Here is a 16,258-nt window from a genome sequence, read left to right as displayed (position 1 = left end):
AACTTCCATCTGACTAACCTCTTCTCTCCCAGGCTTGCATTTGTGTGACAACAGCAGGGAAGCTGAGGGGAAGGACACTATCATTCAGTTAGGGCCTTTTTGTTTTTTTAAGATTTTATTTATTTATTCATGACAGAGACACAGGCAGAGGGAGAAGCAGTCTCCATGGGACTCGATCCCAGGTCTCCAGGATCACTCCCTGGGCTAAAGGCAGGTGCTAAACCGCTGGGCCACCCAGGTGTCCCCAGTTAGGGCCTTTTGACAGTAGAGTGGGTTTTTATTTTTTTGTAAAGAAATTGTTAGAAAATATTTCCTTTCAAAAGTGCTGTTGTCTTAAGAGGACCAGGGAAAACTTAAGAGGGAACTTTCCAGAATACATTTCTATTCTCTGTGACTATGGAAAGAGGTATTGTCAATCAGGTATTCATTTCTTAAGGATATTCAAACAAATATTTATTGGGAGCATTCTATGCTCAAAGTACGATGGTATCTACATTTTATTTTCTATGGAATGGACCACATGGCCTACCTTGTACATGAGACTGAGCCTGGTGCCATCCTGCTGTGAGGGGTGTTTACAAATGAGGGCTCACTGAGGCACCCTGGCCAAGGGAGCAGCCCCACTCCTAGTCCCTCTTACCCACCACCTCCTCCTTGAGGAGGAAGCATGGTGTGGAGGACCTGGGCTTAAGCCCAAACACCAAACCAAATATTTTCCTGCATTGTAAGATATGAGTAGGAACACTCTTCACTCTTTAGATGTAAAATGCTATAGAAATACTAGCTGATATTATCATAATAGATTTCTCACAAAGGTTTGATTTCATAGAACACTTTGGTATGTTCCAGTTAGAGTAAGATATACCAAATAATAGAATTAAAAAGCAGTCTATTCAAAGTCATGCATTTGAATATGTATATAAAATACCTGTGAAAAACAGTTCATTTTTCCAATTTTTCTCCCAAGTTAACATAAAATATAGCTTTTCTAGTTGAAATAGTTTTATTTAAAGGTGCAGTTCATTCATTTGTAATCCATCTAATTATGAAAAATAAAGAGTATAATTCTATTGGGCAAATATTTAAAAACAAAAACCAAAAATGTTAAATGCTAAGTATGTATAAGTCCCATTTCACATGCTGAGAAATTGAAGAAAATGATTGATAGATTTTCTTTTTCATGATCAACTAACAGGGTATCAAATGGTTATTTTCCTGTTGTCTTGGGATTTCAGCTAATGCCCATTCCCAAGAGATATACTGAAACATCCTCAGAATTATTACAAGGTGGTCAGATGAGTCCCATGATGACCCTTCTGCCATTGTCAATCCCCAGCAAAAAGAGGACAACTAGCAATTCTAAAATAATTGCAAAGAAAGATCAAGGAACACAGCTGTGGGACTAATGGGGAAGGTTGGGGTGATTCAACTGCCTTCTCTGGGTGGAAAGTGGAGCTTGAAGAGAGAGCTCCCCCTACTCCAGGCCGATAGAGGACAGCTTCAGGAGAACCAACTCCAGGAGAACCTGCTCCAAAAGAGCCAAAAGTGGGGAACCTTGCTCATGATGATCAGTACTTGCTTCCCCATGGAGAATTCTGAAGACAGCAGGCTGGGCTACATTATGACTTTAGTGGTCCTGGGCATTTGCTTCACAGGTCTCTCCCACCATAATACTATCAATATTACATATTACTTTTGATATGACTTTAAATATTTCAATATTTTTTCCTGTTTTAGAAAAAAGTCAATAGATTTTCATGGTTTCTGAAAATTTTATTTTTTTTCTGATGTGAGAACAAATGAAAACATTTCTCATGACACTATACTTACATTTTTTCCCCTTCTGATTTTAAGAACAATTAAAGCATTTGCATAGGACCTGAAAGTACTATAAGCCCAAGGCACTGTGCCTTCCATGCCTAATGGACACCTTCCTCCCTTGCTGGAGGGACCCATGATAGTAGGGAGAGACTGCATTCACACTGACACTGTTCCATGTGGTAAGCCTGTGTGAATGTCCTGTGAGACATAGTAAGTATCTTAGTAGAAGGTGTGCTATGGGAGCTGGCCCAAGAGGCCATGCTCTTGGTACAAGGTGATGCAGTAAGAGGCCATGTTTGGAGACAAAGGTAGAAGAACATTATACCATTCCTGGTTTATAGTTAAGCTTAGCTCAACCAGCTATAGTTACCAAATGTGTCATTGGAAAAACTTGAAATGAGTCCCTAGTAAGATCTTTCTACTTCTTATCTAGGACATTTAAACATTTTCACAATTCTAAATTTTGACTTTAGATTTATGTTACTACATTGAGGCTTTTCATGAACTCTGAGAAAGAAAGAATGAGGGAGTATTTTATGTGCTGATTTGGAAAGATCTTCAAGATATAATATTAAGTGAAAAAAAAAGAACAGAATGATATATGCTTCCATGTGTGTTTAAGAAAAAAGGAAAGGAAAGAACACACATGCATCCAAGGTGAAGAGGAGACAAAAGCCACCTGCTTTCCTTCCCTCTCCTCCCCTCCCAGCTTCAGGGTCTACTTACCTCCTAGTCTAGGACTCTTTCTGGTGTCCCCTTTCATAGTAAAACATCTCCTCCTTTACCCTATCTGGTCAGATACAGTAACAGCTCTCAATTATTGCTAGTATCTGAAGACAGTATTGTTATTATCCCATTTAATAAATTCTGAGGCACAGTGATGAACACAGGATTTAAGCCTACACATTTTCACTTAAGCCCAGGCTCTTTTAAGTCTAGTATGGCACTACTCATAGATACTAAGTTAACACTCAAAACCTATATAGTAAAATTATATGATAGGTGCTACAGGCTGTAGGGAAGATAACATGGTACTAGGAGAGAGAATAAAACAAAAGACACTACTTCACTAGTGGAGGCAGTAGGGTAGAATTGAGGCAAGGCTTGTGAAAAGGCAGCATTTGAGCTGACACTTCTGGGAGGATGGCTGCTAGAGAGGCTGGGATCTGGGGCCAGCATATCCTGGGCCTGTACAGAATCTCCTGAGTGGGGAGAGTGCTCAGTGCAGCCAGAATGGGTCTGACTAGAACTGCCATGGCTGGGTCACAGCAGCAGAGGAAAAAGGAAGGCATGGGGCCAGCCTGGAAAGGTGATAGGGGCCCATCCAGGGCCAGGTGGGCCAGGTAGGCCTGTTGGGCCAGATGAAGGAGCTCAGCTCCTTTTGGAGCGTCAGGAAGCCCATGGAGAAAGTGTTGTGCTCTAATTCAGGTTTTACGAAGATCACCCTGGCTATCACATGACTGCAGGATTTGAGATAGGAAGGTGGACAGAAGAATGGATGATGGTAGAAGCTAAGAAGTTAGTAGTTTATTGCAGAAGGTCTGGTGAGAGGGGATGGAGGCTTGAACCTAGACACTGTAGTGGGAATGGGAAGAAGTGGCCAGATTTCAGGTATATTTTAGAGGTAAAATCAACAAGACTTGACAGCAGGTGGGATTTGGGTGATGGGAGGGAGAATGTGTCCAAAGGCATTCCTGGCATTGTGTGTACCAAACGGACTCAGTTAGCCAACCACTATCCTTCCTGGATTAAGAATGATCAGTCTCTGCTCATCCTTACTACCAGCATAAACACAACCTCAGGGCAGAGGACTGGATTTCCTGTTCATCAGAAAGAGTACACAGTGCTGTGCTAATATCACCACACTATGGGATAAGTAGACTCTGTTGGTCAGTGAGGATTTCTTCCTTACTTATAATATTTTCTGTGGGTAAATAGATTTATAACCAGCTTAGAAGTGAACCAGTTGAACATAACCTATGTATAAGTTAGAATTAGCTGTATAAAGAAACACATAGAAGCTTTACATCTGATTTGTGTTTCCTAGGCCTGTCAGAGAGTTTTCCATGCCAAGAGGAGCAAACACTTTTTGTTACTGTACAAAAGCAAACGTGATTGTCACTGGAGGTAAGGGGACAGTTCATGCTGTACAAAGGTTTTCTACTTCACAAACAGTGTTCTCCTTGATTAATATAGTGATATGGTGGCTAACAGAGTTTTACTCCTAGGGAAAACCTTTTAGAGAATTAAAAATTCCTATAAAGTTAAATCTGTCAGTCTTTTTCTTTGTGCCTTCTGGATTTGATGGCACACTTAGAGAGTTCTTCCCTGGCCCCAGAATATGTTATAAATTCTACTGTATCTTACTTTTTTTTATTGCTTTGTTTATAGTTTATCTTTAGATATTAATCTCTCTACAAGTTATTTCAACATGTGAGAGCATGAGATCCTAGCCTGGGGCCACTATATAGGCTTTAAAGGAGTCTTGGAGGCTCTAGAAGTCTAATGACACTTCCATGTCTATGTGCATTTTTCTGCAGAGATGGCCCTAAATTTTATCTAATCCTCAATGGGATCTATGGCCAAAAAGGTAAAAGGCCAATGTTTTAGAGTTAGCAGAGAAGAAGGCAGGGAGAGAGCCTTGAAGCATGTTACCATTTAAAGGTTACATAGGGTGGAACATAAGACAGGTCATCTGTGGAGAGTATGATGTAAGAAGCTCAAAGGGGAAATTAATGGGAAATATCAGTGAGGGTGACAAAATATGAGAGACGCCTAACTCTGGGAAACAAACAAGGGAGTGGAAAGGGAGGTGGGCGGGGGATTGGGGTGACTGGGTGACGGGCATTGAGGGGGGGCACTTAACGGGATGAGCACTGGGTGTTATACTATATGTTGGCAAATAGAACTCCAATAAAAGAATATACAAAGAAGAAGAAGAAGAAGAAGAAGAAGAAGAAGAAGCAGCTTGAAGGGGAAGGTGGAGGATGGAAATGTTCCTTGAGCCTCAGACTTGTCATCTATAATCCTGGGGTGCTAATACAGCATGGATTCTGGAATCAGACTGTCTGGGTACAAATCCTGATTGTCTTTCTAGCAAGTTGTGTGGCCTTGGACACGTCACTTAATTCCTTTAAGCTTCAATCTACTCTACAGTGGGACTGATAATAGTACCTACTCAAATATTATTATGAGTTAAACAAATTGGAATAAAGTACTTAATGCATAATACGTGTTCAATACAAATTTACTAATAATAATATTAACAATAACAAAAACAAACATACTTCATATGGTGGTGCTTAAGATTAATTGAAATAATGTATGCCTGGCACATAGTAGATTTTCAGTAAATATTAATTCGATCCATCTGCAACACATAGGCAAAGTCATTTTGACAAATGCGTGGAGGTTTTGTTGGAATACAATGAAATTGGAAGTTCCAGTTGGGAGGCTGTTCAAGAAGTCGTGAGTGAGGAGACAAGGGTCTGAATTATTGTAGGTGCAATGGAAAAACAAAAGAAAGAGCCAATCTCATGGGAAAGAAATTAATCATAAAACCTGAAGCTAGAATGACATTGGGGTTAATAAGAGGGATCATCCACCTCCCTTGCAAAACACAGTAGTCAGGGACACCAACCCCCTCCCTCCAACAGTAGAAAATCAATGTATAATTTTGAACTCCCACAAAACTTAACTACTGATTGCCTCCTATTGACTGGAAGTCTTACAGATAACATAAACGTTTTTTAAAAAGATTTTATTTATTTATTCATGAGAGACACACACACACACACACACAGAGAGGCAGAGACACAGGCAGAGGGAGAAGCAGGCTCCATGCAGGGAGCCCAATGTGGGACTCGATACCCCTGGGGTGAAGGCGGCGCTAAACCGCGGAGTCACCCAGACTGCCGCTTTTTTTTTTTTTTTAAAGATCTTATTTATTCATTAGAGACACAGAGAGAGAGAGAGAAAGGCAGAGACATAGAGAGAGAAGCATAGATAACATAAACTTGATTATGTTATGATTAACACAACATATTTTATATATTCTATATATTATACACTATATTCTTATAATAAAGTAAGCTAGAGAGAGGAAAATGTTAAGAAAGTCATAAGGGAGAAAAATACACATTTACAGTTCTGAAGTGTATTTATCAAAAATTAGTTTGTGTACAAGTGGATCTGCGTAGTTCAAACCCATGTTGTTCAAGGGTCAACTGTGTTAAAATAGTTATACTCTCACTTCACACCTGGATAATCTCCCCTGAGGACATAAAGCTAAAATTTTTTCCAGTAAACTATGCATTTGAAGTTCATATTGAAATTTGTTCAGCTTTGGGCCTTCCACAACACTTACTTAAAGCCAGCTTATGGTTGGAATATTATTTTTAAGAAATTACATAGTAATCTACTGGAAAGCGAAACAAGTAAAAACAATGCACTAAAAGTTAGAAGCCGTGGCTTTAGTCACAGCCTGGCCACTAATCAACTGTATGATTTTCAACAGTCACGTAATTTCTCTTGTTGCTCACTTTCCTTATCTAGTAAAATGAAGAAGTTGGATCTCATACATTTCTTTTTTTTTTTTTTTTTTTAAGATTTTATTTATTTATTCATGAGAGACACACAGAGAGAGGCAGAGACACAGGCAGAGGGAGAAGCAGGCTCCTTGCAGAGAGCCTGACATGGGACTCAATCCTGGGACTCCAGGATCACACCCTGGGCTGAAGGCAGTGCTAAAACCGCTGAACCACCCGGGCTGCCCTGGATCTCATAAATTTCAAGATCCGCCTTGACCTTAAAGTATCCCAATTTTGTTGTTTAAAGAAATTCCTGTTCATTGGGAGATAAATTAAAATATCTTTTGGAAAATTTGGAATCCCGTTTGCCAATTAGATGTTACTCAATATATAGTCAGAGCTTTGTGTACTCAGAAAAATGAGGCATTAATAGTCCAAAAACTTCTAAATTTCAAGTAAAGACATCAAGGAAAGAAAGCAAGGCATTTGAGTTAGAAGTCTGCAGAGTAGTATGTAGGAGTCATGGCTTGGACTGGGAGCAAGTTTCCTGGTGTCTGGTAGTGATGGTTCTAAGAACGAACAGGGATCCACATCTGTAAGCTGTGCTATTTGATATTATCTTTTAAAGAGCTCCACACTGAGGTCTAAAACACATAAGGAAACAAATACTAAAATTACATGTTTTCAGAAAAAGAAATGGTGTGCTTGTATTACAATTTCTTGATACCCATTGCCCTTTGCGTAGTTGATGACTGTCATGGCTTATTCCTTGTGAGAGAAAAGGCCTGGACCACTCTTCAGGAGGAGGCTCCAGGAATGAGGGAAAGAGCACAGTGGTTATGAGAGGGGAAACAGCAAACCTGCCCTAGAATCGAATTGCAATGGATGCTGCCCCCAGCAGGGCAAGTCTTCAGTTCTGTGAAAATAGTGGCCTTCTATCCTCCTTCAACTCAAACCCTCCACGGGAAACCCTCTGAAAAAGCAAAAGGGCACAGTTAAAGTGACATCTGATTTCTAAAATCTGAAGACAAGTTGTGACATTAATCCCAACCAAGTCCTTTGAATAGCCCTTTGTTCTCACACATTAATAATGCAAAACATAAGAATTGACTGGCTTTCATATATTTTGTAATCGTAAGCATTTTAATCATTTCTGAGAAAAAAACATGTCTATGGTAAAGTTCTGGGACTCAAACCATTTTAGTGTGTATAGATTAAGATATTTGACCCTCATCAACCTCAGTGGTCATTATAGTGTAAGCTAGCCAGCTACAGCTTGAAATTTTATTTTTCCAGCTCTCTTACAAAACAAAACATTTGCAGTATGACTAACAAGCAACTAATACTTTTTCAAGATGCAAAAAGTATTAAATTGTCACAGTTACAGAGCCTCTATTAGTAGAAAATGCAATTCTTCAGTGACTAAAAACACGTTTTCCTCAGGAGAATACTCTTGTTGATTAGTGACTCAGCCAAGCCCATTGCTAAATGTACTGTATGTACCAGCTGATGACTCAAAATATACTATGAAAGCAACTTTGTTAGGCGTAGTTGAATGTGTGAAATATGCAGGGACATTTGATGAGCTTGAAAACACAGAAGTTCTTGCAGGGTGGGTAGAAAAAGCCAAACCAGGACAAGGTACTTACAAAAACAAAACAAAACAAAACAAAATTGCAAATTTCCTGAGCCTTATTTTGGTAACCATCAAGAGTTTGTTTTTCACTCATAGTTGTCTCTATTGGGCATTTTAAGAGTTAAACTCCTACTTTGGAAGGTCCAGTGTATACAAACAATTCTCTGCTACCCAAGATGACTTGGGAGCTCTGCATACATCTGTTAATGTTTTATTCAACAAATATTTTTTGCACAACTGCTACAGATGAGGCATCATGAATTCTAGAGATCAGGTTGTATTTTAACCTTCAAGAATTCAAAATTTAATGGTACAAATAAGACATGCTAATACACAGCTACAATAAAACATGGAGCATGAGTCAACAGATTCATAATCATAATACTAACAATACAGCTAAAATATTATAGGTATTTAGTATCATGTCCCTTTCTGATCATTCTGGCTCCAAAAAGCCACCACCCAGACTATATGAGGATTCCATTGTTATCAATGGAAAATAAGCAGCGCTGGACAACCTCTGGTCACAGACAAGAGGAACCCTCTGTAAAACTGGTTTCCTTCATAATGCACACTGGACAAAGCTCTTTGCCGCATTTCTCAAGTGGCAATCTTCTATTGTATCTTTCTTCTTGTGGCATGCAAGTCACAGGTTTTCTTCTGAGGATAGCCTAACTTCATCTTCCAGGAGTGATAAGGTCCATTTTAGGAGACAATCTGGCCAACCACCTGTGGGCTGGAGGCTCTGGTTCTGAACATACTGGAGTAAGGTAAGACCTCTCAGTCATTGCCAATGGAAAGCAAATACAGGCAAGATACTGCACTATCAGAATTCTTCAGTATGAATCATGTAACTGATAATCTGGAGTTTCTCTCATGACCTTTATAATTCCAGAGTAACCTCGCCCCCCACAGCACACAATCATAAAACTTTAGAGTTGGAAGGAATCTTGGGAGATCAAAATTTTACAGATAAGGAAATTGAGGCTCCAGGAAAGAGAATGATTTGCCTCAACTCATCATGTGACTAGTGAGCTAGGAGAACTGAGCTCCAGTCTTTTCTCTTTGTTCCCAGCCCGTTGCTCTTCCCCGGGACCCCCCCTGCCCAGACCCCCAAGACCACTGTAATCTGGTTCATACAGTCTCTCTCACTCTTGCTTTTCTCTCAGCACTGAGTCAGCTCATCTCATCAAGAGTGAGGCATTTGGATCCACTGACTCACCAGCTGGGATAAGGAAAGAAAATCCTATCTTTATATGTGGCCTTATCTAAATCCTGGTTAAAAAGAGAGAGAGAGAGAGAGAAAAACTAAAATAAATGGAAAATAACAAAGCAATAAGGAATTAACTCCTTATGAACCATAGTATATCATGTATAGTATTAAGTCCTACCTTCAGATTTGAAATATTGTCTGTGACTACTTACTTTCCCTCTGTATCTTTTATGCTTGTCTTAGTGCTACCACTAGATTACAAATGCCTGAGAGCAGGACCCATGTTTCACACATCTTTTTATCAGTTCCTCTCTTTCTCTCCCCCAGACATTTTATAAAATGTGTTGCACATGGCAGGGACTTTGAAGAAGAAGAGCAGAGTAGGAATAGTCAGCTCGAGGTCCAGGAACTGTTCAGATTATCCATGGATGACTCCATTTAATCTCACAATAAGGGTATGACATGAGCTCCAGTCATCCCCATCATATATACAGATAAGGAAACCCAAACACAGGATGAGGTCACTTACTTAAAGCCATAAGGCTAGTGAGTGATAGAGCCAGTTTTCAAGTCAAGGTAGACTTTCCCAAAATAAGGATTTTTAAAACACTTCATGAGTGACTCTATTAGCCAACTTATTTACTTAACAAACATGTACTAAGCACTTACTATTTGTCAATAATTGCTGTAGATGAGAAATATAAAGCTCACCAGATAGTGGGCAATCAGATAATTATGCAAACAACTATAATTGAATAGAGTTCAGGCTATAAACAAAATCTGAAGAAAATACTCTCAGAATGGGAAGAAGCCTTAACCTCACCTGAGGCTGGGAACAGTGATCAGAGACAGCATTAGGAAGGAAATGCTGGAACTAAGTCTGGAATAGTATAAGTTTTGGTCTTCTGAAAAAGACTTTCAGTAGGGTCAGTATCTAGAATTGTTTTGTACCTTCAACATCTAGCAAAATGCCAAGTGTACAGTAATTTCTCAAGATATTTTTCTTCTTCTTCGTAAGGATAACATAGAAGTTTTAAATTTAAGAAAATATCTTGAGAGAGAGAAAAAAGAAAGAAAGAAAGAAAGAAAGAAAGAAAGAAGGAAAGAAAGAAAGAAAAGAAAGAAAAGAAAAGAAAGAAAGAAAAAATATCCCACTTACTCACTGACAATAGTTCTTAAAATATCTTGGTTGTCTTAGTTAGCTTAGATTGCCATAACAAAATACCATAGGCTGGAGGGTTTAATTTTTTTTTTTTAAACATCTGCCTCTTGATTTTTTTTTTAAAGATTTTATTTATTCATTCATGAGAGACACAGAGAGATAGAGAGAGAGGCAGAGACACAGGCAGAGGGAGAAGCAGGCATCATACAGAGAGCCTGGCGTGAGACTCGATCCAGGGTCTCCAAGATCACACCCTGGGCTGCAGGCAGCGCCAAACCGCTGCGCCACCGGAGCTGCCCGGCTGGAGGGTTTAAATAACAGAAATTTATTTTCTTACAGTTTTAGAGGTTGGAAGTCTAAGATCAAAGTGCCAGCATGGTCAGTGTCCAGTGAGAGCTCTCTAGCGAGCCTGCAGATGGCTGTTTTCTCACTATATCCCCCCAGGGAGAGAGAGTGAGCAAGTTCTCTGGTCTCTTCTTATAAGTACACTAATCTCATCATTAGAGCACAACTCTTATAATTTCATTTAACTCTAATTATCTTCCAAAGGCCTCATTCCAAATACCATCACATTAGGGGTCAGAGCTTCAACATACAAATTTTGGGGAAACAATTCAATCCATACCAATTGCCAGAGAAATGGAAAGTAAGAGAGAGATATGCCCTGAGATTTTTCAGGCTGCTTCTACTAAGACTCCAGGCCCTGAGGATCTCTGGAATGAAACAGCTGACCTTTATTAAAGAGTCAGGTAAACATTCAACAAAGATTTGTTTTTGTTTGGGTACATGTTTTCCCACTATTGTGCCACTAGATAGTTAAACCTCTGAGCTAGGATTCAGCATCCCAAGTTGTGAACTTTCAATAAATATCTAAACTCCTACCGTGGGTTACACACTTGAGATAGCATAATAAAAAAGAAATTCTGCTTTTAAGTGGGTAGTACAGAAAATTGAATAATTATAAAAGATGCCAGGGACAGGGGGCACATAGGCAGTGGCACTTGGTTTTAAAGAATATGAAGACAATCTGAAATATTCTTGGAGGTACAGTCATGTTACAATTTAAAGAATGGATTGGAATACTCAAAGAGGAGAAAGAAAAGGGTACGACCATTTTAGGAAGCAATCTAACAATATGAAAATTTATCCTCAGTGTGTATGTCCAAAAGATTAAAAAACCCACAAATAACTATTTATTGCAGTGTTGCTAAATAACGTGAAAAACTAGAATTAGCAAGAACATTTATTGATAGACAAATGGTAGGAAATTTTGATGTAGCAACCAAAATGATAATTATGAAGGTGTGGGTCTGTGGTCCTCCAAAATTCCAAAAAAATGGTGGGCATGTATATTAATTATATTTTATTATTTTAATTATATTGGATATTGAAAATTTGTATTTTAAAAATGGTACAAATTTCTAGTTAGAAGACAAGTTCTAGGGAATGTAATGTACGCATAGTATTTATAATTGAAAGTTATGAAGAAAGCAAATATTACAAGTTCTTATGATAAGAAAAAAGATAACCCTGAGGTGATGCATGTGTTACCTAACCTTACTGTAGTAATCACCTCACAATATATACTTATACCTTCCTTGTGCAGGGGCCATGCTAATCTTCTTTGTATCATTTCAATTTTAGTATATGTGCTGCTGAAGCGAGCACTACACTTACATCAAATAATCATGTTGCACACCTTAAACTCACACAATGTTGTATATCAATTATATCTCAATAAAACTGGATAAAACCCAAAGGGACTTGCCTTGCAATCCCCACATAGGATAACAAAGTGACAAACCCATTCTATAAAATTTTGGTTTGATCTGTCTCTCTCTGCTCAAAATAGCATGCTGCGATTTCTTGGTAAAAATACCTTCTAAGGGGTGCCTGGGTGGCTTAGTCAGTTAAGCATCTGACTTTGGCTCAGGTCATAATTCCAGAGTCCTGGGATCCAGCGCTGTCTGGGCTCTGCTCAGCAGGGAATCTACTTCTCCCTCTTCATCTGCTGCTCCCTCTACTTGTGCTCTCATTCTCTCTCTGTCAAATAAATAAATAAAATCTTAAAAAAAAACCTTTTAAGAACAATGATTTTGTATTTTAGCAACATTTATAATATATTTCAATGCGTATATCAAAAATAAAAGTGATAGTGATTTTGTTGTTGAGAAATGGTAATCTAAATACCTACTGAAAATATTCGAAGTATTTAAATATGAATGGAAAGTGTTTTTTTTAATTCTGACAATAAAAAGTTTGTTTGTAAGAAAGAGGAAAAGGGGGAAAGTTAACAGTGATTACCTATATGGAGTGGAAGTAGGGATTCTGAGGGGAAAGAAGACATTTTTGACAAAAATTATACCCTTCTATATTGTTTAAATATTTTACTGTGTACCCATATGATTTTAACAATTAAAAAATAGTATGTGTGTTATGACAGTAACTACATGTAAATTATATGTGCTTATGGGTACGTGCTAGAAGGAAAGATGGAGACAGGGAAACAGTTGATTTGTTATAATGGTAGAGATTATGTGCAATTTTCCTCTTCCTCTGAGTGTGAAAACAAAAGAACAGCTGTCTAAGATACTTTGAGAAGTAAATAAAGTATAAATAATACATTAATGCATGAATGAGTGGGAAATACTGAATCAAGAAATGGACTCATAAAATATTTATAAGAATTCACATTTGTGTGTGTAAATACAATTATTCCCAAACAGCCTTGACTAGAGGAAGCAGCTTCAAAGCAAGGCTAACCTCTTCCTAATCACAGAGGGCATCCTGGAAGAAGCTGTAGTTTGATATTAGAAGAGTGATAAGGATATGAGGGAGTGAAAGGAACTCTTTAAACTTTGACCAGCTGCTCCCTGAGAAAACGAATAATCCCCCCATGTCCTCCTTTTCAGGAGATGACAAGGTGCTCCGGCTGTGGCATCCCAACATCAGCACCAAGCCAGTGGGGAAACTAGTAGGGCACATGTTCAGCATCATGGAGATCGTGATGAATGAGAAAGATCAACACATCATCAGCCTTTCCTCTTCAAAGGTAACAGAAAACAACATAAACGAAACCAACCACTTTTTCCCTAAAATGAACTATTGAAAAATCTAGAACATATACAGTCTTTGACTGAAATAGTTGCTAGTCACTGAGAAAAATATTGTCAGTGTGGAGAAGGAAGTGATGAGCTTGGTCCTGTTCCGTTTCTGCTGAGGAGGGCGCATGGAAGAGGACATTGGAAGACAAGCGTTAAGGAAGGCAGCACTGGGAAGAGAGCCAATACCGCCCTCCCATTGCAGACAGGACATTTTCTGCAAAGACAGAGAGCGTGAGGCATCTGGCATAGTGGATGTCATTAACAGTGTTTTAAATGTCCTACCAATGAATTCAGATGAGAAAAAATGAGTTACAAATATTAGATACTAAGAGATTAAATCATTATATTTGCAAATAATGTGATTGTATCCTTGAAAATTTTTTTAAAATCAGCTTAAAATTTTAAAATGGAAGTACAGTTGACACAAAATCAGCTTGAAATTTTAAGAGCAGATAAGTTAGTAAGGAGGCTTGTGACAATAGCAATTTCTAAAAAATACGTTTCTACATAAGAGCAGTAACCACAATGGTCAAAGAGATAGCATTCAAAGAGCAAAAAAAAAAAAAAAGTGAAATACCTAGAAATAACCTTACTATGCAATATTCATTCTTAATATTAAGATAACTATGGAGTTTTCCTGAGGCACTTTTATTTAAGAACATGAACAGAGGGATATGCTGTGTTTCTGCATGGGGCTATGGTTCTGTAGAAGGTATTCTCCGTCCAATTAAGCTATTTTTAATGCTATGTATGGTTATTTAAGCATCTGTTTGCCAAGTTTAGAGTTCATGTAAAAATACTGATATACAAGAATATCTTAGAAGCTTTGGAAAATATCATTATAAGCTGACCTCTTTCCCCCTGTCAGATAGTAACACATATTCTAAAGCTGCAATAAATAAAACAAAGCAGTAGTTGACGCAGAACTAGTTAGACACATCCATGAGAAGAGGCAAAAATTAGTTCATGTGTGTATGGGAGTTTGTATATAATAAAAGTAGCACTCTGAATCTGTGAGTAAGTATAGTTCATTCATTAAATGTTGGGAAAAGTGATTAATCATATAAGGAAAAAATATGTAATCAGATGATCACTTCATAATAAACCACAAAATATATCCCATATATACTAAAGATTGTAAATGTAAAATACTAAAAAAAAACATAGAAGTTCTAGAATTTTCCAGAAGAAAATACAGGTGAATATTCATATAGCCTTAGGATAACTGCTAAATATAACACCTGTGGCTAAAGAAAAAATTAATATGACTACCCAAACATTCAAACTTCCTGGGAATTCTAATAATAATTAAGATTTATTGGGGCACCTGGGTAGCTCAGTCTGTTGAGCATCTGACTCTTGGTTTCTGCTCAAATTATGATCTCAGGGTCCTGATCAGCAGGGTCCCAAGTCTGCTTTGGATTCTCCCCCTCTGTTTCTTCCCCTACCTGTGTGCATATGTGTGCATGTATGCTCTCTCTCTCTCTCTCAAATAAATAAATAAAATATTTAAAAAATAATTACCACTTATCAAATGTTCACCAAATACCAGGCACTGTGGTACATATTCAAACTCATTTGATGCTATTAACAACCCTATAAAATAGTTATCAAGTTTTGCATATAAAAAAGCAAATGAGACCTAAGTGACTTGTGAGAGGTCACATAGCTACCTGGTGGTAAATATAGCCAATCCCATCTGTCCCAACCCCACACAGTCTCCCTAAACATTATTTAAAAGGTTAAAGACTGATAGCAAGCAGGCAAAAATGCAGCAAAAATGACAGAAACTGGAATAAGATCCTCACACAAAAATTTTCACAAATCAGGAGGGAAGAAAAAGAGGAGGGATGTGTACACTGTGCTCTTGGGATATAACTGGCAAACAACTTATAGGCATTGATTCTAATGTAATAATCAGATAAGTGCTCAAAGATCTATCTAAAAGGATGTTCATTGCACACTTACACTGGTTTAAGAAAAAAAGAAAAAAGGAAGGAAGGAAGGAAAAAAGGAATGGGAAGGAGAATGAGAAATTCAAAATCTAAAAATAAGGCTTTGATTCAGGAAGTTGTTTTACATATTCATTTCCCAGTGTTATTGAGATATAATCGATATACAATACTGTGCAAGTTTAGGGTATGAACTTACATTTATTGTGAAATGCTAATCATAAGAAGTTTAGTGAACATCCATCTCATAAGAAAGAAAGAAAGAAAGAAAGAAAGAAAGAAAGAAAGAAAGAAAGAAAAAAGAAAGAAGAAAGAAGAAAGAAAGAAAGAAAATATTTTTTTCCTTGTGATGAGAACTCTCATTTCTTCACAACTTCCCTCCACACCACACAGCAGTGTCTGTCAGCTACAGTCACCGTGCTGTCCATGACATCCTCAGTGCTTACTTATCTTATACCTGGAATTTTGTGCCTTCTACCCCGCTTCCTTCAATGCCCTGTCCCCCCTATCAGTGAGTTATGATGTATCCTTTTACATAATAGAAATATCATACTGACTTATAGATGAACAATGATGTGAAAATATCTAAGTAATATATTATGTGAAATAAAATGAAACAGTACGTAAGAAACTAAGCCATTTTATTTTTTGAAGATTTATTTATTTGAGAAAGAAAAAGAGAGCGAGGAAGAGGGGCAGATGGAGAGAGAGAATCTCAAGCAGACTCATAATTGAGTGAGAACCCCAATGTGTGGTTCTATCTTACGACCTGGAGATCATGACCTGAGCCAAAATCAAGAGTTGGATGCTTAACCAGCTGAGCTACTCAGGTGCTCCAAAA

The 16,258-nt window shown here is 38.0% G+C and overlaps 1 protein-coding gene and 1 non-coding gene across 2 annotated transcripts in view; one reads left to right on the top strand and one right to left on the bottom strand.

Annotated features, from left to right (window-relative positions):
* WDR64 (WD repeat domain 64) overlaps positions 1–16,258 on the top strand; it is a 138,686-nt gene that overhangs the window by 48,831 nt on the left and 73,597 nt on the right. The window contains exons 9-10 of the mRNA XM_072732890.1: positions 3,869–3,948; positions 13,274–13,413. Coding sequence (XP_072588991.1) covers positions 3,869–3,948; positions 13,274–13,413 — 220 coding nt within the window. The remainder of the gene's footprint in view (positions 1–3,868; positions 3,949–13,273; positions 13,414–16,258) is intronic.
* Positions 11,920–12,029, bottom strand: LOC112923589 (U6 spliceosomal RNA). Its single transcript, XR_003235722.1, has one exon. It is a non-coding gene; the product is annotated as a U6 spliceosomal RNA (small nuclear RNA).

This window comes from Vulpes vulpes, chromosome 13, assembly GCF_048418805.1.
Source record: "Vulpes vulpes isolate BD-2025 chromosome 13, VulVul3, whole genome shotgun sequence".
Lineage (NCBI taxonomy): Eukaryota > Metazoa > Chordata > Mammalia > Carnivora > Canidae > Vulpes > Vulpes vulpes.
This window is presented reverse-complemented; position numbering and strand designations above follow the sequence as displayed.